The 23,126-nt window shown below is 41.6% G+C and overlaps 3 protein-coding genes across 6 annotated transcripts; all 3 read left to right on the top strand.

Annotated features, from left to right (window-relative positions):
• The first annotated feature begins 4,721 nt into the window (after window positions 1-4,721).
• polr2i (RNA polymerase II subunit I) lies at window positions 4,722-11,447 on the top strand. The gene is made up of 9 exons (XM_046313278.1): window positions 4,722-5,008; window positions 5,144-5,225; window positions 7,044-7,100; window positions 7,312-8,104; window positions 10,159-10,213; window positions 10,378-10,451; window positions 10,577-10,651; window positions 10,821-10,872; window positions 11,011-11,447. The coding sequence occupies exons 4-9, from the start codon at window positions 8,043-8,045 to the stop codon at window positions 11,071-11,073; spliced, it is 381 nt and encodes a 126-aa protein (XP_046169234.1). The 5' UTR covers window positions 4,722-5,008; window positions 5,144-5,225; window positions 7,044-7,100; window positions 7,312-8,042; the 3' UTR covers window positions 11,074-11,447.
• A 385-nt stretch (window positions 11,448-11,832) lies between these two features.
• pglyrp5 (peptidoglycan recognition protein 5) lies at window positions 11,833-13,498 on the top strand. Of its 4 annotated transcripts, none has more exons than XM_046316322.1 (4): window positions 11,833-11,974; window positions 12,156-12,351; window positions 12,441-12,559; window positions 12,648-13,498. In XM_046316322.1, exons 1-4 carry the CDS (start codon window positions 11,956-11,958, stop codon window positions 12,818-12,820), a joined length of 507 nt encoding a protein of 168 aa, XP_046172278.1. In that variant the 5' UTR covers window positions 11,833-11,955; the 3' UTR covers window positions 12,821-13,498. The 4 variants fall into 4 exon arrangements, with proteins under 4 accessions (XP_046172278.1, XP_046172280.1, XP_046172281.1 ...); XM_046316324.1 differs by having other exon boundaries at window positions 11,850-11,974; window positions 12,159-12,351; XM_046316325.1 differs by having other exon boundaries at window positions 11,879-12,005; window positions 12,159-12,351.
• Window positions 13,499-15,512: 2,014 nt separating this feature from the next.
• Window positions 15,513-18,813, top strand: LOC124005985 (forkhead box protein G1-like). The gene has a single exon (XM_046315633.1). The coding sequence runs from the start codon at window positions 15,924-15,926 to the stop codon at window positions 17,202-17,204; it is 1,281 nt and encodes a 426-aa protein (XP_046171589.1). The 5' UTR covers window positions 15,513-15,923; the 3' UTR covers window positions 17,205-18,813.
• The last annotated feature ends 4,313 nt before the right edge of the window (window positions 18,814-23,126 follow it).

Raw genomic sequence — 23,126 nt, 5'->3', positions numbered from 1 at the left:
TAGCATTAAGGGGCTATTTTCCAATTTAAAATGATGAACATTCAACGTTGGCCATGCTGTCAAAAAGCATAATTTGTACCTCACTCAAAACATCTGTTAACTCGGAACTGCAATAACTTGACTTCAGTGAGTTCAAGACAACTGGGAAGTCGGGAATAAACAAGCTGTCACGATCGTCGTATTGAGTAGACCAAAGCGCAGCGTGGTGTGAATGCGTGATTTTAATGAAAGATGAAAAAAAACACGAAGTATACTAACTAACTAACTAACTAACTAACTAAACGAACGTGACTGCTAACGTGCAACATAACATAGACAATAACCCACCGACCACAATACAAAACAAAATATGAAAAATAAATATGGTTCCCAATCAGAGACAACGACAACACCTGCCACTGATTGAGAACCATATCAGGCCAAAACACATAGAAATAGACAAACTAGACATACAACATAGAATGCCCACTCATATCACACCCTGATCAAACAAAACATAGAAACAAACAACGCAAATCATGGTCAAAGTGTGACAGTACCCCCCCCCCCCCCCCCCCAAGGTTCGGACTCTAAACCTATAGGAGATCGTCTGGGTGGGCATCTGGCCGCGGTGGCGGCTCTGGCGTGGGACGTGGACCCAACTCCACGATAGTCATTGCCCTCTTCAAGGGCCTCTTTAGAGTGACGACCCTCGCCTCATTTGGATGATCCATAAGAAGATTGGGAGAATGTCATATGGTCAGATGAAACCAAAATATAACTTTTTGGCAAAAACTCAACTCGTCATGTTTGGAGGACAAAGAATGCTGAGTTGCATCCAAAGAACACCATACCTACTGTGAAGCATGGGGGTGTAAACATCATGCTTTGGGGCTGTTTTTCTGCAAAGGGACCAGGACGACTGATCCGTGTAAAGGAAAGAATGAATGGGGCCATGTATCATGAGATTTTGAGTGAAAACCTCCTTCCATCAGCAAGGCCATTGAAGATGAAACGTGGCTGGGTCTTTTAGCATGACAATGATCCCAAACACACCGCCCGGGCAACGAAGGAGTGGCTTCGTAAAAAGCATTTCAAGGTCCTGGAGTGGCCTGGCCAGTCTCCAGATCTCAACCCCATAGAAAATCTTTGGAGGGAGTTGAAAGTCCGTGTTGCTCAGCAACAGCCCCAAAACATCACTGCTCTAGAGGAGATCTGCATGGAGGAATGGGCCAAAATACCAGCAACAATGTGTGAAACTTACAGAAAAACGTTTGAGCTCTGTCATTGCCAACAAAGGGTATATAACAAAGTATTGAGATAAACTTTTGTTATTGACCAAATACTTATTTTCCACCATAATTTGCAAATAAATTCATTAAAAATCCTACAATGTGATTTTCTTGATTTTTTTCCCTCATTTTGTCTGTCATAGTTGAAGTGTACCAATGATGAAAATTACAACCTCTCTCAACTATTTAAGTGGGAGAACTTGCACAATTGGTGGCTGACTAAATACTTTTTTGCCCCACTGTATGTAGGGCTGTTGTGTTTAATCTATGTACTGGGTTTTATTTGTAAATGTATACAGGGCTCTCTTGTAAAATATTTGTATCTCAATGTGACTCCCTGTTTAAATAATGGTTAATATAAATATTAAATTCTACTAGGCCTAACCCTGATTGCAGACTAACTTTGATATTAGGCCTACACATGTAATATTGATAAAACAATATTAATTGGGTAGATTATAATAATTGTAGTGTCATGGAGACACCCCTTGTTGTCCTGGTCTCATTACATATTGACATGCTACATGTATGCATGCCATCTACCATTGTGTACTCATGGCTCTTCCAACTGCCCTATCTGCTGCTTTCCTGATTCATCGTACAACTTGTAGATCTGTCATACAGCATGTAGATGTTTATGCAATTAAACAATACTCTCAGATTAATTTGTATCCTAATAATGAAATACCTTCATAAAGCACAGACCACACATTGGAAACTGGAGAGGATTTATTATATGGAGATAAGTGGGGGAGTAGATAGAGAAAGAATGAGAGAGCTCCTTCACATCTATAGGAACAAGAGTAGCCTTTAGGAGATGGTAGGTAGGTGGACCCTGGTGCTCTGCCATTTTCTGCCACTGCAATGAAACAAACAACAAAATGATCAAACCACATCAAGATAGGTCAAATGGAAGAATTAAAAAAAATACTTTTGTGGTTGAATTTTTTTCTTACTTGGATGCTTCTCTGTTTTGGGACACTTGTGCATAAGGCAGAGTTGGGGGTGAATGCACAGATGGATGGGTGAGGGAAGAGACTCATCTGGGATTCAGCAAGAATCGAATCGTGGACCTAGGTGCAGTGCTTGATTTGGACTAAAATAGGTGCTGATGCTCATTTTGGGTGCTGGTACTGTTAACATTTAGTTGCAGGAACTCCACAATACTTTTGAGCTAATATTCTATAAGAGGAACAGGAGCTCATGCAGTAGTACATCTGAGGTGCCTGTACTCAGCTGCGGTGAGCCTCAACCCAAGTCCAGCATTGCATATGTCCCAATAGATAGTAATAGTGATAGAACTCTAGCATAGCAGCCTACTTACCAGGAGCATGGCTTCCATCTGATTAACTCTGCCCCTTTATTAACAGAATAAAATAAAAAATAGTTTTTGCAATCACTTGGTTTGTGGTTGTGTAATTTACAACACCTTTTACTAAATTCAAAAATGTACTCAATTGAATGATGTAATTGACTATACTGACTACCACATGATTGGTAGTGAAACCCTTAGATGGCACATACTCATTATTTGCTGGTCCAAATTCACTCCCTACACCTCCTCCTTGGCCCTGACTTAACCCTTATATTTTTCTTAAGGGTCTGGATAGGTATAATCAGGAAAGTGGTGGAGCTTACACCATATTGCTTACACCTTTCACATATAGACAATTTGAAGGCTTAGGGCCAAGGGAAAGAGTCAGGCAGTGTACTGGGACCGACTGATTCACTATGGGTAAAGCCCAAATCACACAGGAGCCTTTTTTATATGTGCGCAAACAAGCATGTTCACGCAGGAAAAATAATGCATGGGAATCAATGAGAGAAAACAGCTATGAGTGTCAAAAGCATCACAAATATATATAAAGTCAAATTAGAAGCTATTTTTCCACACGGCGCAATGCTGGTAAAATGATCTGATATAATCTCAGAAAATAGACTGTGCATTGTTAAAGTCTGGAATTGTGAAGTGCAGGTTAGCGTTCAGTTAAAGTGTTTTTTTATTCTGTAAATAAGTTTAACTGCAAGCCAATATTATGTATAGACTAGTGCTTATGAAGCACTATGATTGTACAGTTCAAAGGAAGTGGTTCAAATTAATCAAATCTGTTTTAGAGATTGAGTGGTGTAATGTATATGCTGGGAGTCAGGAAGCAGGTGCAGAAAGTAAGTTTAATGATAAGAAGAAGCAGATGAACAAAACAGAAGGGTATGCAGACAGGCATCCAAGACTCTCATTAAGTATGTACTATATGTACAAATAAGCACAATGTTTTTGCCATAAGTTTGTGCTATTCGTGCATATAAACATTGTGCTAATGTTGGACTTAAAATGGATCATTTACACAACATGCCTACCACTTTTAAGATGCAAAATATGTTTTATTGTGAAACAAACAAGACATAAGACAAAAAAACTGAAAACTTGAGCATGCATAACTACTACCCCCACCCCCAAAGTCAATACTTTGTAGAGCCACCTTTTGCAGCAATTACAGCTGCAAGTCTCTTGGGGTATGTCTCTATAAGGTTGGCATATCTAGCCACTGGGATTTGTGCCCATTATTCAAGGCTAAACTGCTCCAGCTCCTTCAAGTTGGATGGGTTCCCCTGGTGTACAGCAATCTTTAAATCATACCACAGATTCTCAATTGGATTGAGGTCTGGCCTTTCGACAAGGCCATTGATTGTACATTTTTATCAGAAATATATATAATGTCAACCTAATCTCATTTTCATCCCTGCATCAAATAACCTAACACCTTTTCTGAATGTCAACTAGACTTATCCCCCTCACTAACATACTGACCAGACCGCTCCTCAGCGTGCGCATGTTGATTTTGTCCACCCAGACCAGACGTGATCAGGCCATGCAGGTTGAAATATCAAAACGAACTCTGAACCAATTGCTGTTGCTTGCTAATTTTTCCCGGGATATAATCATTGGGTTGTTATTTTAGCTGAAATGCACATGTTCCTCTACTACGACAATTCATCCACAGATAAAAGGGCAAAAATGTGTTTCTAGTCATCTCTCCTTCACGCCTCTTCTTCTTTGGACTTCATATGGAGGTTGGCAACCAACTTAAAGGTAGATGCATTACCACTACCGACTGGAGTGTGGACCCTAGTTCATCTTTTCAATCATGTTCCTAAAAACCAATGAGGATATGGGAGAAGCGGGACTTGCAGCGCATCAAGGGTCACAATTTGAACAAAGTTATATTTTAGCACCTGGCTACGCAGATGCTTGTTGATGTGCGCGATCAGTGTGGGTGCAATGATTGAATAACTTGTATGTGTACATTTATTTTGCAACGCTTGCGCACATGAAGCGAGCAGAGTGGTCAGCATGTTACAACAATTATGTTATTGTTATTCGAGTGGTGAAAAGAACCTCAAGAATGTTGGTGATGACGTTGTGCTCCACCTGCTTGACGATAAACCATTTCTCAAAAGTTCAACTCCTGTTCATTTTACTCGTTGTGATTGCAAAATGTTGTTACAACTGTCCAGTTCCCAAACACAGCACATTCTCCTCTACTCAATATGGAAGTTACGCGAATTATCTCAAAGCTTTGTAGTTTCATACTAGCTTTCATTCTGCTTACATCTTGCATCTACATCTACATCTTGCATCTTGAAACGAGCACCGCCTTTACATGTCTGTCTGCAAGCAGCCAAGTAGTCAAACCAGTCCGAATATTTGGAACATCACCTCTGCAAGACGTTCACAGGTAAAACGAACTATTGTTGTATACATTCAAAATAAATTTCCAAATGTACATTCATAATACATTCAGACATATATTTTTAACAAAAGTTAGTCATATTTAATTCACATGCAATATGCCTATACTCCATTTCTACAGAAGTAAACTCATCAGCTGTAGTTGTACATAGTCATGGATGTTGAACCTGGCTGTGGAAACAATAATGGAAACCTTAAGCCTGGTAATAACATTCACACAATAGTGACCTAAATACCTATTTCTAATGAAATACAGGTTGGTTGGGCAAATAATCTTTGTAAATGTCATGTATCCTGTTCACCTACATAGTTATATTTTAAGAGGCCTATGATGTGAAATGCATATACAGTGCCTTCAGAAAGTATTCAGATTCCTTGACTTTTAACACATTTTGTTAGGTTACAGCCTTATTCTAAAAAATGTTGTTTTTTTCCTAATCAATCTACACACAATACCCCATAATGACAAAGCAAAAACAGTTTTTTTTAGAAATGTTTGCTAATTTATTCAAATCAACAGAAATGCCACATTTACATAAGTATTCAGACCCTTTACTCAGTACTTTGTTGAAGCACCTTTGGCAGCAATTACAGCCTAGAGTGTTCTTGGGTATGATGCTACAAGCTTTGCACACCTGTGTTTGGGGAGTTTCTCTCATTCTTCTCTGCAGATCCTCTCAAGCTGTCAGGTTGGATGCTGAGAGTTACTGCGCAGCTATTTTCAGGTCTCTCCAGAGATGTTCAATCGGGTTCACGTCCGGGCTCCGGCTGGGCCACTCAAGGACATTCAGAGACATGTCCCAAAGCCACTCTTGCGTTGTCTTGGCTGTGTGCTTAAGGTTGTTGTCTTTAGTACTCTGGAGCAGGTTTTCATCAAGGATCTTTCAGTACTTTGCTCCGTTCATCTTTACCACGATCTTGACTAGTCTCCCACTCCCTGCCGCTGAAAAACATCCCTACAGCATGATGCTGCCACCACCATGCTTCAACGTAGGGATGGTGTCAGGTTCCCTCCAGAAATGACGCTTGGCATTCAGGCCAAAGAGTTCAAGCCTGGTTTCATCAAACCAGTGAATCTTGTTTCTCATGGTTTGTTTCTTTATGTGCCTTTTGGCACATTCCAAGCGGGCTGTCATGTGCCTTTTACTGAGGAGTGACTTCCGTCTAGCCACTCTACTATAAAGGCCTGATTGGTGAAGTGCTGTAGAGATGGTGGTCCTTCTGAAAGGTTCTCCCATCTCCACAGAGTGACCATCAGGTTCTTGGTCACCTCCCTGACCAAGGCCCTTTTCCCCAGATTGCTCAGTTTGGCCAGGCGGACAGCTCTAGGAAGAGTCTTGGTGGTTCCAAACTCCATTTAAGAATGATGATGGCCACCGTGTTCTTTGGGACCTTCAATGCTGCAGAAATATTTTGGTACTCTTCCCCAGATTTGTGCCTCAACACAATCCTGTCTCTGAGCTCTATGGACAATTCCTTCGACCTCATGGCTTGTTCTTTGCTCCGATACGCACTGTCAACTGTGAGACCTTATATATACAGGTGTGCGCCTTTCCAAATCATGTCCAATCTATTGAATATACCACAGGTAGACTCCAATCAAGTTGTAGAAACATATCAAGGATGATCGATGGAAACTGGATGCACTTGAGCTCAATTTTGAGTCTCATAGCAAAGTGTCTGAATACTTATGTAAATAAAGTATTTATTCTCTTTATAAATTATAAAAAATAAAAATAAAACTGTTTTCACTTTATCATTATGGGGTATTGTGTGTAGATTGGTGAGGATTTAATTTTTTAAATACATTTTAGAATATGGCTGTAATGTAACAAAATATCAAAAAAGTCAAGGGGTCTGAATACTTTCTGAAGGCACTGTGTATATTTTTTACAATAGATTCTAGATCTCTGTATGTATGCAATAGTCCAATGCACTTGTAAATGACATATGATGAATGTCACTGACAAATCCTTACAGTAAAACAGAGCTAAACAACTCTATTGTATTCTGGAACACAGAACCCGAACCCACCAATCCTGATTCAACAGAGGGTGTGCCAGAGAGTCCCAAACCAAGTAGGCCTTCTAACTCTTTTGTATACTGTTGTAAAGTTGACACAATATGTGCTTTACACATATATCTTATGGCATCTATATTTTCATCATTTCTGTGAAAAGGAAGAATTTGTACACATCTTATTAGCAAATCTTTGAGCATGTATCAAATGCCATAGGCCTGGACTGATCTATCTCTCTCTCCCTCTCTATGTTCATTCTTCCATTCTAGGAAAGATTGTAGCCTTCACAGCCAAACTAAACATTTGTGACAGCTACCCAACTCACAGCAGTATCCTGAAGTTTGCCAACGTCCTGGTCAATGAGGGAGGCGGCTATAGTACTCATACAGGAAAATTCAACTGCCCACTGGCTGGCTTGTACCACTTCACATTGCATATGTCCACCTACGGCCGCGCCCAGTGTAGTATCTTAAAGAATGGCCAGCGGGTTGTCTCAGCATACCACACCAGCCTGCCAGACAAATGTTGCCAGGTCGTCAGCATTGGTAGTGTGATTGAGCTCACTGAAGGAGACCAGGTTTGGGTTAATCTGTGGGGACCTACAAGACATGACATTTTTGCTACTGAAGACAATGACACTGTGTTTGTTGGGTTTCTTTTGGTATAATAACTTCATTGCATACTAAGAGGGTGTCCTGATATGTATTTATTTAGTGCCAATTTACATGTGTTCAACTCCTCAGTGGTGTAATTAAATTGATAATGTATTTTATCGGTTAACAACAACGCATTTTTTACATTCTGATAATAACGCGTGTTGGGTGTCATTTAGTCCTCCACAGCAGTTGGCGCTGCAACTAATAAACTGCCATCGAATTCTCTAACATTTTGTGCGCGTGCGTCTTGTTTTCATCGTGGAAGCGGGAGACAACGTTGCTAGCTAAGCCAGAAATTCTGAGTTGTTCATATTTCGTTGATTTTGATTTGTAAACCATTTTAAATGGATATAGAGGGTGGTACATATGAACCCGGATTCGTTGGGATTCGATTTTGTCAAGAATGGTAAGAGCAGATGGTTATAAAGAAGTTCACTTAGGAAGTGCATAACTTCACTGTAGCTAGCTAGCTACAGACTAGTAGCTATGAATTTGAGTCGCAATCCTTATTCTCTCTGACGGTACCAGGATAGTCTAAAATTGTATGAAGTGCGCGAGGTAATTAACGTGTTATATATGAAAATAATGGGTATAATGCCAACCCAGAGATAGTGGGGCACCTGTAGTATCTAGGATAGATAACGGGTGCATAATGAGTATCTGATTAGGATGTCGTGACCTGTAATAACTCAGTAAAAATTGTGCTTGCTCTACATAGATGTTGTTGTAAGTTGTGGTCTTTACGGTCAATCACAAGTCTGTGATCATTTCGTCTCTCATTGACCTGATATCACATGAATCTAGACAATTGACTCAGTCTCACAACATAGACCAGACGTCTCTGCTTCAGTTGGTTCGTGTTTAAAAATATATATATATTTCATTATTCACATTGCGAGTGAGTTCAAAATGTCTTTGTAAAACGTCAAGGTTTTTCTGGCCTCTTTCTGGCCTCTTCCACCAGATCTGGGTGACGCTGAAGCATATGGGCACTCTTCCAAGTAGGCTGGAAAATAGAACGAGTCAAAATACATCTGCAGAGAAAAATACATACACCCAAGGTTGAAAAATGACAGAACGTTGGCTAAACTGGAACACTAGCGCAATCCCATAGCAAATTAATGGAATCAAACATACACACAGCTTGTTTTGACTGGTGTGACGCTTATAATTCGTAATCCTCGAATAGTAAACGAATAGTAAATTAGTAAACCTCGATAGTGACAAGTGTATTTATGCCTGCATACCGTGGAATTAGGGAAAAATTGCAACTATTGACTATTTATGGTCTAGCGATCGATGACAGCAGAGTACGCTGTTCAACCTTATGCAATTAGAAAGAAGATATTATCCTGATTAAAATTGTGCCCGACTTGAAACAAATCTAAATATACACATTGCGAGATATTTGGCGAAATAGACCAGCATGCCTCTCCATAGGAAAACAATGGGGGGAGCGCAGCGTTCCAAGGGCAAATGGTATTTCGAGGCTAGAGTTTGATGACAACAGAGTAAACTGCCCAGCCTTACACAATTAGACAGAGGAGATTCTCATGTTTTAAAATGGTTCCAAATTGAAAAAAATCTAAATATATACATTGTCATATATTTGGCCAAATAGACAGATATAACTATTTCCCTATAGTAAACAATGGGAAGACCTCAGAGTTCCATTAGTAATTTGTTGTTAATTACATTTTAACTACCAGCAATGTGGGCAGGTCTCATTGCCAACAATAGCAAAGCAGGCATTGTGAAGTACAACATTAAGCTGGGAATAGAACATTTGGAAGGCGAGTTGGTGCCACGGTGCTCAATAGAACAAATAGGAGCTGGCAGGGTGAAAAATGACCTAAATAAGGCATGTTTTTTGGTGAATACTACGGAAAGCAGCTGGGAGATGCAATGAGCTAGTTATCAGAAAAAAAACATTATTACAACATTTCAGGTCCAGCCTATACTAAGCAGTGTTGCTACTCTGACGCGGGTCTTTTTTATCTAAGCCTGTAGCGATTTCATATTTCTCCCACTGACCGTGGAAAAATAACCAGTTTTCATACAAATCGCCTTTCTTGTCCATGTCGCTAGGCAATGGAATTTGACTGAGAGACATTGCAGGCTCTCCATCTTCACTCATTTGATCCACTTGTTTGCGTTTATCCGACAGCGATTACATTGTCCTCATACCTTATCCTCTTTTCCGTAGCGCTTGGCTTTGGGTTAATTTCTCTGACCCCATGTTAATATGTGAATATCTCTCGTCGGAGAGTTAGATGAGATGCAAGCATAGTCCTTTACTCAGGTGTTACCTGTCACGACATCCTAATCAGACAATCGTAATGCACCTGTTTAGCTATCCTAGATAGGTGCCCCCACTAGCGCTATCTCTGGTTTGTCATTATGACCATTATCTTAACACAAGCTAGAATGTTATAACAAAATGGTTTCATTCTGTTTTAGCAACAACATGTTGTATCCCAAAGAAGACAAGGAGAATCGAATCCTGCTCTATGCCGTAAGTGTGATGACATTCATATACCCACTCCAAATGGCTTACAGCAGTTAGCTAGTTTCATGCACTACCTTTATTGGTTGGGAAGTGTTTGAGCTTTCAATTGTTGAAACAAGTAAATGCATGAATGTAGTAACCATTTTTGACTCCGCTGTGTATCTCAACAGTGCAGGAACTGTGACTATCAACAAGAAGCAGACAACAGCTGCATCTATGTCAACAAGATCACCCATGAAGTTGAGTAAGTGATCCCTATTTTCCACCACTTATTCTCAGACACTGAAATATATATCTGTCATGGGAAATTAAGTAATTTGTCTTATCTTTCTCACCCCTTTCTCTTCTCTCTCTCTCTTCTCTCCTCAGTGAGCTGACGCAGATAATTGCAGATGTGTCTCAGGATCCAACGCTACCCCGGACAGAGGATCACCCCTGCCCAAAGTGAGAGTGGCCAACACTCACACACTCGAACAAACACTCTCTCTATCTTCCTCCTTTAGCTCTCTGAAATCAGGCAATTTTTCCACACTTTTTCGATTCACAAACATCCCTATCAATTAAAAATAACTTCCAAATAAATCTAACATTGATCTCTTTTCTCTCTTTTCAGGTGCGGTCACAAGGAGGCAGTGTTTTTCCAGTCCCACAGTATGAAGGCTGAGGTGCGTTGCTATTTTTTCATCATTGAACATTCTCTGTCCTCAGAGTTAGCCAAATATAGAAATACTAGAGTCCACTGAGCCATATAGATACATTAATATGTGGTGTATATGAAAGTAACTGCTTTATTTTCTATGTAGGATGCCATGAGGCTGTACTATGTCTGCACGGCCCCTCACTGTGGACACCGCTGGACGGAGTGAAGAAGAGGTCAGATGTATGCATCCACAGCGTCTGCTGTCACCCAACAGGCTACTGTGTCTCACTGGTTCACTGTGGCTTAAATCAGAATGACTGATCGTTATGTGGTTCTAAAATAGTCAGCCAAATCAGAAACTTTATTTACAGGAATACTAACTTTTTGTGTTAGTTCTTCATCATCTTGTTGGAGTGTATGTCGTGGAACTGCTAAGATTTGTATGGACCACTTAAATCCCATGTATTACCTTGTTGTGGAGGAACACCTAACTGTTGGGACATTGTGTTAATAATGTATTAGCTCTAGTACTTTTTTCAGGTATTTGTCTTATTATATATTTTTTTGAACTGGGAGAAATAAAATAAAAAATACAACTTTTAAATGCTTCTGATTTCTTTCAAAAGGACTTCTCTAAAACTGTGAATGCCACTGTTGTATATATTAAATATTTCCTGAATTACCGGGGTTACACAATCCCTTGAACCAATCTCTGTTGAAATACTTGCCATCCCAAAAGAGCTGAAATAGAGATGGTTAAAAAAAGTATTGTGTTTTATAACTGGGCATATGAAATGTTCCTCTTTAGTGGTGTGGCTTCGACTTCTCTTTTTTTTCTAGGCCTACCTGTTTGGTCACTGCAGTGTATTTCCCAATGTGTGTATTTTTCAGTTGTTTTCAGACCCACTGAGAGTTGGTGTCATTGAGAAACGCATGACTAATGTGATTGGCATGCACGTGAAAGGAAAGTACGCAAAACATGTAATAACCCGCTGGAGAAACAGTCCACACCCACTTTAACAATATGTTGTTAACAACTTATTCTAAGGAACGTCAAGGAAACTTCCTCTAGCGACTAAATCAAAAGCAAGTCTGGATAATATAATACATGGATTTAAGAGTCACTGGTAAGGACGTACCTATGAGTTCTATCGAAAGGTAATGATTCAGTTTTCTGATAATGCTTTGAGGTCTAGGTATGATACTTTGTTATGACTGGGTAAACAAAAGTGAATTGTTATGTCTATAGTTTGGATATGGAACACCACAGATTTACTGTGGTTTGTTAACCATATGCATGCATTTCAGTAGAGATGGTTACTCGGGAACAGTGGGGAGCAGTAGCCCCTCGATGCCGGGAGACCATCAAGTGTCCTGTTCAAAGAGTTGTCATACACCACACTGCACTGTTGCACTGCAGGGGCATCCGAGAATGTATGGACCAGCTCATCCACATACAGACAATGCATATGCAGGATAGGAACTTTGATGACATTGGATACAAGTGAGTGACCTCTCCTTTCCTGGTGTTTTCTATCATTCATTGTGTCAGGATAATACTAAATGGAAATAACTGTTTTCTTGCATTTGCAGCTTTCTTATTTGGGGAGATTGCACAGTGTATGAGGGCCGAGGCTGGGGTGTTGTGGGTGCACATACCAAGGACAATAACCGTGACTCTTTGGGCATTGCCTTCATGGGCAACTTCAACAGTAAGAAACACAATATTGGACTTTTCATCTCCAAGTCATTACAGTGTGTAAGGCATTGGTGCCAATAGGTTCCGCTTCTCTGTTTCAGATGAGAGCCCCAGTCCAGCAGCCTTGTCATCTGTTAAACAGCTCCTGCAGTGTGGGGTTTCCCAGGGGCATTTGCACCCTGGATTTACCCTGCTTGGGCATAGAGACTTGGGGGACACTGAATGTCCTGGGGAGAGACTATATGCTGCACTAAAACATCTAAAATTTCCCTAAACATAACCTCTTCCACAGGCTCAATTGCTACTGGTTCGACAGAGAAAGTGAGTCGGTGGTGAAAGAGAATACCCTGAACAGCACACTTAAAATTTTGGGACTTCCTTGTGTGTTTTTAAACCACTAGATGGGGCAATGACGCTTTATCATAGCCATGGCCTAAAATGCTTACTCTTTTTTTCACAAGCATTTCACTACAACCGCAATAACATCTGCTAAACACTTGTATGTGACCAAAAAGATTTGATTTGATAATGGGGTATCCCAAACCCAGTCCTGGGGCCCCCCTGGGTGCACATTTTGTTTTTGCCCTAGCACTACACAGCTGATTCAAATGACCAACACCATCAAGCTTTGATTATTTGAATCAGCTGTGTAGTGGACCATTAGGCCACTTTATATATCTTTGTTTTGTAGAGGACATACAGTGGGGGGGGATTTTGTACATTTGCCCACTGACAAAGAAATTATCCATCTATAATTTTAATGGTAGGTTTATTTGAACGGTGAAAGACAGAATAACAACAAAAAAATCCAGAAAAAAGCATGTAAAAAATGTTAGAAATTGATTAGCATTTTAATGAGGGAAATAAGTATTTGACCCCCTCTCAATAAGAAAGATTTCTGGCTCCCAGGTGTCTTTTATACAGGTAACGAGCTGATATTCGGAGCACACACTTAAAGGGAGTGCTCCTAATCTCAGTTTGTTACCTGTATAAAAGACACCTGTCCACAGAAGCAATCAATCAATCAGATTCCAAACTCTCCACCAAGGACAAGACCAAAGAGCTCTCCAAGGATGTCAGGGACAAGATTGTAGACCTACACAAGGGTGGAATGGGCTACAAGACCATTGCCAAGCAGCTTGGTGAGAAGGTGACAACAGTTGGTGGAAGAAACACAAAAGAACTGTCAATCTCCCTCGGCCTGGGGCTCCATGCAAGATCTCACCTCGTGGAGTTGCAATGATCATGGGAACGGTGAGGAATCAGCCCAGAACTACACGGGAGGATCTTGTCAATGATCTCAAGGCAGCTGGGACCATAGTCACCAAGAAAACAATTGGTAACACACTACGCCATGAAGGACTGAAATCCTGCAGGTCCCCCTGCTCAAGAAAGCACATATACATGCCCGTCTGAAGTTTGCCAATTAACATCTGAATGATTCAGAGGACAACTGAGTGATAGTGTTGTGGTCAGATGAGACCAAATGGAGCTCTTTGGCATCAACTCAACTCGCCATGTTTGGAGGAGGAGGAATGCTGCCTATGACCCCAAGAACATCATCCCCACCGTCAAACATGGAGGTGGAAACATGCTTTGGGGTGTTTTTCTGCTAAGCGGACAGGACAACTTCACCGCATCAAAGGTACGATGGACGGGACCATGTACGGTCAAATCTTGGGCGAGAACCTCCTTCCCTCGGCCAGGGCATTGAAAATGGGCCATGGATGGGTATTCCAGCATGACAATGACCCAAAACACACGGCCAAGGCAACAAAGGAGTGGCTCAAGAAGAAGCACATTTAAGGTCCTGGAGTGGCCTAGCCAGTCTCCAGACCTTAATCCCCAAAAAAATCTGTGGAGGGAGCTGAAGGTTTGAGTTGTCAAACGTCAGCCTCGCAACTTTAATGACTTGGAGAAGATCTGCAAAGAGGAGTGGGACAAAATCCCTCCTGAGATGTGTGCAAACCTGGTGGCCAACTACAAGAAACATCTGACCTCTGTGATTGCCAACAAGGGTTTTGCCACCAAGTACTAAGTCATGTTTTGCAGAGGGGTCAAATACTTATTTCCCTCATTAAAATAGAAATCAATTTATAACATTTTTGACAAGCGTTTTTCTGGATTAGGGTTCATGGTAGATAAACCTACCATTAAAATTATAGACTGATAATTTCTTTGTCAGTGGGCAAATGTACAAAATCAGCAGGGGATCAAATACTTTTTTCCCTCACTGTACGTGGGCAATGTACAGTTTGTCTTATTTGGCAATTGATGTGCAAGCGGCTTCAGGAATCTGTTGTAAATCGCAGTGTAAATTCAGTGTAATTGTAGAGGCAAAATATTAAGGTTGTAAAATGCGTCTGTTTAGATTAGGCTAAACATGATTTATTTGGGTATTCACATAAAATTGTCCACATACCATTATGTTCCTTTTTCTATGAGTGTGCTGCTATAAGGTGTTCTAGCAAATAAGAACTGAGAAGGGTGTAAGGGTAAATTACACTGAGTAAATAAAAATATGCTGCTGAACAAGTACAAACTATTGACATAACTGGATGGGATTTCCATTTTGGGTGGCCAAAATATCTTGTCCTGACTTGCTGCTTTGTCCTGAATGAGTTTAAGCTTTTGGGTTTATTTGAAATGGCTTCTCAAATCACTAAAACAATAAAATAAAACAATTTGTCAAAGGTAGAAAAGCTGTAGATGTTTCAACATTGTAAGCTATGCGTATTTCCAAACAAGTGAACACTTGTATTGCATGATGAAGTATTAAAGGGGACCCCATATCAAATTGAGAAGATAGAGATGGTGAAACATAAATACTGCTTCATACTGTGTGCCTTGATGTTGCAACACATCATACCTGTCAACTGTTGTGCAGGAAGCTGCATGCTCTCCAGCCAGACGTCTAGGCTACACAATCTGCCCCGCAACTATGTCTCGTTTAAGTTCTCCGCTTGTTTACTTTAAGAGTTTACCTACTCCTAAATTACTTACACACCTTTACCTAATTCGGCTTTGATGGGCTGTTTGCCAGGTTATTGTGTAAACAGACGGAAAGGAGTGGAGAGAGGCGTTCCCAGAGGGCGAAACGCAGGTGAGAGGTTTGAGTTTCACGCTCCTCGGGAAGTGTTATAATTGAACCTGGGAGTTCATCTGCCAGTCAGTGAAATTGGCAGCGCACTAAACTAATCGCAAAGTTTGTAGTATACGGCTTGTGTGACTATGCATGTTTGGATCAGGATTGTTGAGCAGGAGTTTAAGCACGAGTGGCGCATTTTGTCTTTGGCACCCCAAGACGACGTGCGCATTATTTCGTGGATTTAGAAGTTCCTTCTCTTCAGACTGCCAGACGCCGCGGGAAGTGGGTGATGTTGAACATGGAGGATTTGAAAGCTCCTGTCAGATTTTTCCACAAGTCTTCATTCAGCATCAGCAGCCTGCTGTTTCGACGAGAGGGAGTGATGAGTGATGACGGTGCCGTGCTGGATGGGCATCTTTCCAGAAAACACATTTCTTCGGGGCCATCTACTAGGCCTAAAGAAGTTTGTGCTCAAGATGGAACATATGATTTACATGGAGACAAGAATTGTCATAAAGAATACGCAGTCCAAGAAGACAAACGACTCTCCAGAAATGGAGAAAGGGAAGACGGAGAAGATACCGATGGAGTGGGAGAGGTGAAGACATCTGGAGGAGTAGAGGGAAAAGCTAAACCGGAGAAACCTCCTTTCAGCTATAACGCATTGATAATGATGGCTATTCGCCAGAGCCCGGAGCGAAGGCTTACCCTCAACGGCATTTACGAGTTCATCATGGGCAACTTCCCTTACTATCAAGAAAATAGACAAGGATGGCAGAATTCAATCCGGCATAACCTGAGTTTGAACAAGTGCTTCGTCAAAGTACCTCGCCATTATGATGACCCAGGCAAAGGCAACTACTGGATGCTTGACCCTTCAAGCGAGGACGTGTTCATAGGTGGCACAACTGGTAAACTCCGGCGCCGTTCCACGGCGGGCACCCAGACAAAGCTGGCAATAAAACGGGGTGCCCGTTTGACCTCCACCACTGCCGCCGGGCTGGCGTTCACTGGGTCCTTTTATTGGCCGGTGCCATCGTTTCTAAACCTTCAACCTCCTGCGAACTCACACCCGGGCATGGGGTCATGTGTAGGGCCCAATCACTCAAACTACGCCACCTCGATCCTTTCTCAACGGTCACACCACATGAGTGCCATAAATGCTGGAGCAGACCGACTCTTCCAAACAAACCAGGAGTCATCGTATTTTGGCATGGGTGCAGGCGCGCAATACCGTCGTCATCACCAAATGAGCGCAGCCACAACATTCGCCTCTTCATCGTTGCCATGCACTTTGTCTCTCCCTAACCCGTGTTCCTTTAACTTGCTCAACCGACAAGCTAGTTATTTTTACTCGCATCACCAGGTACCCCACCCGGCGACATTCAATACATGGTGCCAGGATGAGTACCCCCCAACCAAGGCATCTCCAGCCGGACCCATTTACTCCGGAAAAAATGGGCCATCGGATTGCTTGGGGAGTTTGTGTGCGGAGTTCCCTAATTATTTTCCCTCAATCAGCCCCATGAGCTCCCTCAACACCAATCTTTCTTGGGATGCAGGGAAATGACCATATTTAAATGAAAAACGTCAGTTTCTCTTTATGAATTAAATCTTTCTAATGTCTACCAATGCTGCGAAATGTATTCAAATAATTTATGTGAGTTTGCTATTTCCCAAATAGGCATATCTGTCTTTGGACAGAAAACAATTATTTAATATTTTTTAAATAATTGCCACTCACGCTTTAATGTGCAATTTAATCTAAACGTATCAAAAAAAAAACGCCATTCACCATTACAATTGTTTTCAGTGCAACAGACTATAATAATGTTGTATTATTTCACGAATAATTAATTGTCAATATTTGTGGTGCGTTCAGATCATTAAAACAAATATATTTCTTTCGTTAGTATTTTATTTTGTATTTTAATAGACCACATACATCACAAGATGAAGAGAGATGAGAAAATGATGCTGTATTTTAATTATTGCGCATGAAGTAAGAGTTTCATAATGAGGAATAATGTCGTGAAAACAACAAACTATTTGGTATCTGTGAAGGTAATTATCATGGTCGAGGTTGTTATTGCAAGATTTTGCATCATCGTTTAGGCTACTTTTACACACAGGCTAAACCATCACTCTCTGAAGTTTGTATTCGTTTTTTTTCGTTATTGGTGTTATAACTTCGTTTTGCGATTCGTAGGCCTAGTTCTTAGGGATGTGGGCTACATGAAACATTAACCATTTAATGAAAAAATGTTTTTTTTTAAATGAAAATATCTTGTCCGACTGTGTTCCATAGGTGCTCTCCAGATATTTCCATTAATATAACATATCTTCTGACAACTGGATGTGTTTTAACAATTCACTGTTATTATCTTAAAACAAACTTGAAAGAACAATTGTCTTCATAAATGTCCTCTATCAATATTATTGTATATAGCCTCGTTATTGTTATTCTTATTGTGTTACTTTTTATTATTACTTTTTATTTGAGTCTACTTGGTAAATATTGTCTTATCTCTTCTTGAACTGCACTGTTGTTTAAGGGCTTGTAAGTAAGCATTTCATGGTAAAGTCTACACTTGTATTCAGCGCATGTGACAAATCAAGTTTGATTTGATTTGATATTGCTTGAGGAAGGCTGTGCGTAATTAACGGTTTGCCCTTTAATTAAAAACGAAATCTTTGGTCATGTCTGAAAAAGTATTGGAAATATAGTGTTTACTCTGATGCTATTAAAATAATGTATACATTACAGACAAAAGTCCAGAATTATTTTGATGTTCCTGAATTAAGAGTAAAAGTTCCTCATAAAAAATATATAGGCTAAGAGTTCTCTTTCTTCACTCTCCTATTACTTCAAAATGAAATCTGCAGTGATTGTCTCCATTTGTGTTTGTAAATGTATCTCAATTGTCTCAATGCTCAATATGAACACAATGCTGTGTTATGCACTTCTTACATTTGAGAAAATAACTATACTAAATATGCTTTGAGAAATGATTCATCCCAGTGGTGGTGACTGTATGTCTTGCATGATTTGTACTGTATCTGCACTAGCTATCTTTTTCCCTTTTAAGCCTGAAAATGTTTCTTTACGGGGAACTCTGTGCATGTCATATACTGTAGGCTATACGTGTAATTAATTTGATCCAATTTATAATGTGTGTGCAATAAAAACAAAAATAGTGATATAAAAGGATGAGTTGTATTACATATGCATTCAAAACATAACAGCCGGTTATGTGATACTTAAGGAGCAGGAAGAGAGTGTCAATGAGTCCAGAAGGAATCCAGCTGCATCCAAATAGCACTCACACACACACATGCACGCAGGACACACACACATTCCCCCAGTCCATTCAATAGCTGAGCTCAACACTCATGGTCATATTTAAACAGAAACTTCATTAGCACCTGCTGATGAAACCCACTGTTACCACCACAAATAGCAGCTGTTTTCATCTCAATATCTGGGTAACAATTAAGTACCTTACTATGATTGTTTTAAATTTAAATGGTCAAAAATAATTTTAAAAAATAGCTTCTGAGCAAAGAGCAATTTCTCAAGTAATTTTTCTGGGACTGTCTGGGAATGGGGAGGGAAAAATGAAAACTATCTGTTAGTGTCAGAGAGGTTTTGAACTCTCTTTCTTATTGTTCTATTAACTCATTTACCACATGGTGATGTCACCATGGAAGGTCAAAACTCTATCCCACCAGAACAGGCTGAAATTTCAGGTGGTCTTTTCAAACAGCTCTTACAATAAAATAGTATTATCATAATTTTCACAATTTCACAGTATTATTCCTAACTCATATTGTGGAAATAAATATAAAACACGGTGAAATCACGTTTTGTGACTGCACTGGGACTTTAAGATCATCAAAAGTTCAAATCTGAAACTACAGACGTGTCAGTGTGATAAAGGGCATGCAGAGCCTTGACTGAGATGTATAGGGAGAGAGAGATAGACATCATAGCCTAGCTGATCTCATTGATCTACTTCTACTGTTTCGCCTGCACATGACATCACCGCCTGATGAACTTTTCCTTACCTTTCTTGGGGCTCATTCGGGATATCATTTAAAAAAAATAGATGTGTGAGGACACAGATAAGGACAGATTTCTGGAAGTGTGCCTCTATCAAACAAAAGAGGCTTTATGTGGACTGTAGCCACCTTTCCTAGACAGCCCAGTCTCAAACACAGTCGGCTGCGGTTAGACCAGGATACTGCTCTTAGGATGTTTCATGTAACCTTACACCAACACTGTTGGCAAACTTAGGATCTAGATACAAAGATTATAAAAACATTTTCATTACGCACATGAGTAATTGTGGTACAACCACTTAGAGCAAGATAGTGAGAGAGTGAATCAACAAGTAAGCTAGTACAGAATGGGGCTTTGTGTGTCCTGGAGCAACTGTAATATAATCCTGTTTGCTGTGAATTCAGTAATAAATAACAGCCATCCTCTGACAGGCATTGATAATAACCCCACACCTCTAAATCACCCAGCCAGCAGACTCACAGTACCACAGGGCAGAGAGTAAATCAGCATGAGGAGAGGGACTGAGGCAGGCCTCAAGATGTGTCTGTGCACTCAAGGGCAGCTTGTGCTCACCAAGACTGTGTACCTAGACCGCACACAAATACACACACACACACACACACACACACACACACACACACACACACACACACACACACACACACACACACACACACACACACACACACACACACACACACACACACACACACACACACACACACACACACACACACACACGGGTGTATGGACAGCTAACAGTCAGTAATCCCAAGTAATCCCACCCTCTCTGTAAGAATTAATCTGGGATTTATGACAGGCTCCCCCATTAAGGAAGAGAGTGAGTGAAAAGGGGCCTATGTAAGCTGTTTGGCTGAGACAGGTAGAGGGTGTATGTTTCATAATGATAGTCAAGCTTTGTAAATCAATCCCAAATTTGGGCCTCCCAAATCAGCACACTGTGGGTGTGATTATCCCCTAGCATGTGCCCTCCCAAGGTAGAGGAGCCACCCTGTGAAATAAGGTTGGTGGATGTATCTCCCCCCCAGGCGCCTGCCTGTCTCTCGCCAGTAAGCCTATCTCCCTATGTCTCAGTACTGTGCAAATAATGTACATCTCTGTCTATTTTATTTTTATTTATCCTTTATTTTACCAGGTAAGTTGACTGAGAACACGTTCTCATTTGCATCAACGACCTGGGGAATAGTTACAGGGGAGAGGAGGGTGATGAATGAGCCAATTGTAAACTGGGGATTATTAGGTGACCGTGATGGTTTGAGGGCCAGATTGGGAATTAAGCCAGGACACCGGGGTTAACACCCCTACGATAAGTGTCATGGGATCTTTTAATGACCTCAGAGAGTCAGGACACCCATTTAACGTCCCATCCGAAGGACGGCACCCAACACAGGGCAGTGTCCCCAATCACTGCCCTGGGGCATTGGGATATTTTTTTAGACCAGTGGAAAGAGTGCCTCCTGCTGGCCCTCCAACACCACTTCCAGCAGCATCTGGACTCCAATCCAGGAACTGACCAAGACCAACCCTGCTTAGCTTCAGAAGCAAGCCAGCAGTGGTATGCTAGTTTACAGCCTTATTCTAAAATGTATTAAATCATTTATTTTTCCATCAATCTAAAGACAACACCCCATAATGACATAAGGACAACAACAAAAAAATAGAAATGTTTGCTAATTTATTAAAAAGAAAACACGTAAATATCACATTTACATAAGCATTCAGACCCTTTATTCAGTACTTTGTTGAAGCACCTTTGGCAGTGATTACAGCCTCGAGTCTTCTTGGGTATGACCCTACAAGCTTGGCACACCTGTATTTGAGGAGTTTCTCCCTTTCTTATCTGCAGATCCTCTCAAGCTCTGTCATGTTGGATGGGGAGTTTTGCTGCACAGCTATTTTCAGGTCTCTCCAGCGATATTAGATCGGGTCCAAGTCCGGGCTTTGGCTGGGCCACTCAAGGACATTCAGAGACTTGTCCCGAAGCCACTCCTGCGTTGTCTTGACCATGTGCTGTGGCATATAGCAGGTCAGCCACCAGGGGGAGACTCGTTGAGGCCTGGTGAGAGACAGAGTATACATTACGAGGGGATGGCTCCCTCTGATGGATGTGCCAGGTCTCAACGGGTTCCTCAAACTGGTCCAACGCCGCATCTCCCTCTCTCCACACGGCGTTGGCCCACTCCAGGGTTTTCCCGGTGAGGCACGAGACGAGGGCTGACACCCTCTCACGGTCCGATGGAGCCTGGTGAACGGTGGCCAGGTATAGCTCCAGTTGAATTAGGAACCCCCGGCAGCCTGCAGCCTCTCCATCGTACTCCTGGAGCAGGGAGAGACGAATCCCACTGGAACCAGGTGGAAACGGGGCACTCGGGAGAGACCCCGGTTTTGCTGGTGGAGGCACAGGAAGAACTCCCTGTCTCTCCCAAGCAGTCCATAGTCAGAACAACGAGGTCCATGGTGATGCCAAGATGGTGAAGCATTGTTGCATGTTCCTGGATGCGCTCTTCCACCTCTATGGCTGGGGTACCTTGTCCTGCTGACTCCATAATACGGTTGGTGATTCTGTAATGGGGTGCATGCTGGTGGCAGGGAAGTCAGGTGCAGGAGAACGAACTTGGTATTAACGGAGTTATTTAATAAATGCTCAAAAACTCAGAAAACCAACATATACAAAAGTGGGTACAAAATCCGTCGCACACCATAACATACTTAGCACCAATACATACAACTAACAAAGACAGATATAACACAGAGGATTAAATACACAACATGTAATGTCGGGATTGAAACCAGGTGTGATGTGAGACAAGACAAAACCAATGGAAAATTAAAAATGGATCAGCGATGGCTAGAACAACGCCCGAACAAGGAGAGGGACCAACTTCGGCGGAAGTCGTGACAGTGTCTGATCTGTGTAAAAGTCTTGACCAAACCCCCCTAGTCTGCCACAAGTGGTGGAGAATGCGGGTAGTCTGATAAGGTGGTCAGATCAGGGTTGCCATTTACACAGAATCAGCATGGATGAGTTGATAGCTCAGTTCATCCGGTCCCAACAACAACGCTAACAGAAGACGACGACATCAAAACCTACCTCTGTACAGTTGAACGGACAGCACTACGGGAAGGATTGCCAAGGCTGAAATGGGACCTTACCGACAAACAGGCGGCTAACTATGACGGACTCAAACAGGAGATACTCAGCCGCTATGGGTACAGCCTGGCCCATCGTGCCCAACTGTTCCACAACTGGAGGTTCGTGGCTGACGCATCCCCCCGAGCCCAGGTGTTTTGAGCATGGCGCCCGGGGGCACCTTGACTGGAATTGCCCGGCTCGAGAGGAGTCGATGCAATCAGCAAGTCCCGGAAGCGAGGTGGGCCATGCAGTGAACTACGTCACCTCCTGTTGGG

Source organism: Oncorhynchus gorbuscha, linkage group LG19 (assembly GCF_021184085.1).
Source record: "Oncorhynchus gorbuscha isolate QuinsamMale2020 ecotype Even-year linkage group LG19, OgorEven_v1.0, whole genome shotgun sequence".
Lineage (NCBI taxonomy): Eukaryota > Metazoa > Chordata > Actinopteri > Salmoniformes > Salmonidae > Oncorhynchus > Oncorhynchus gorbuscha.
This window is presented reverse-complemented; position numbering and strand designations above follow the sequence as displayed.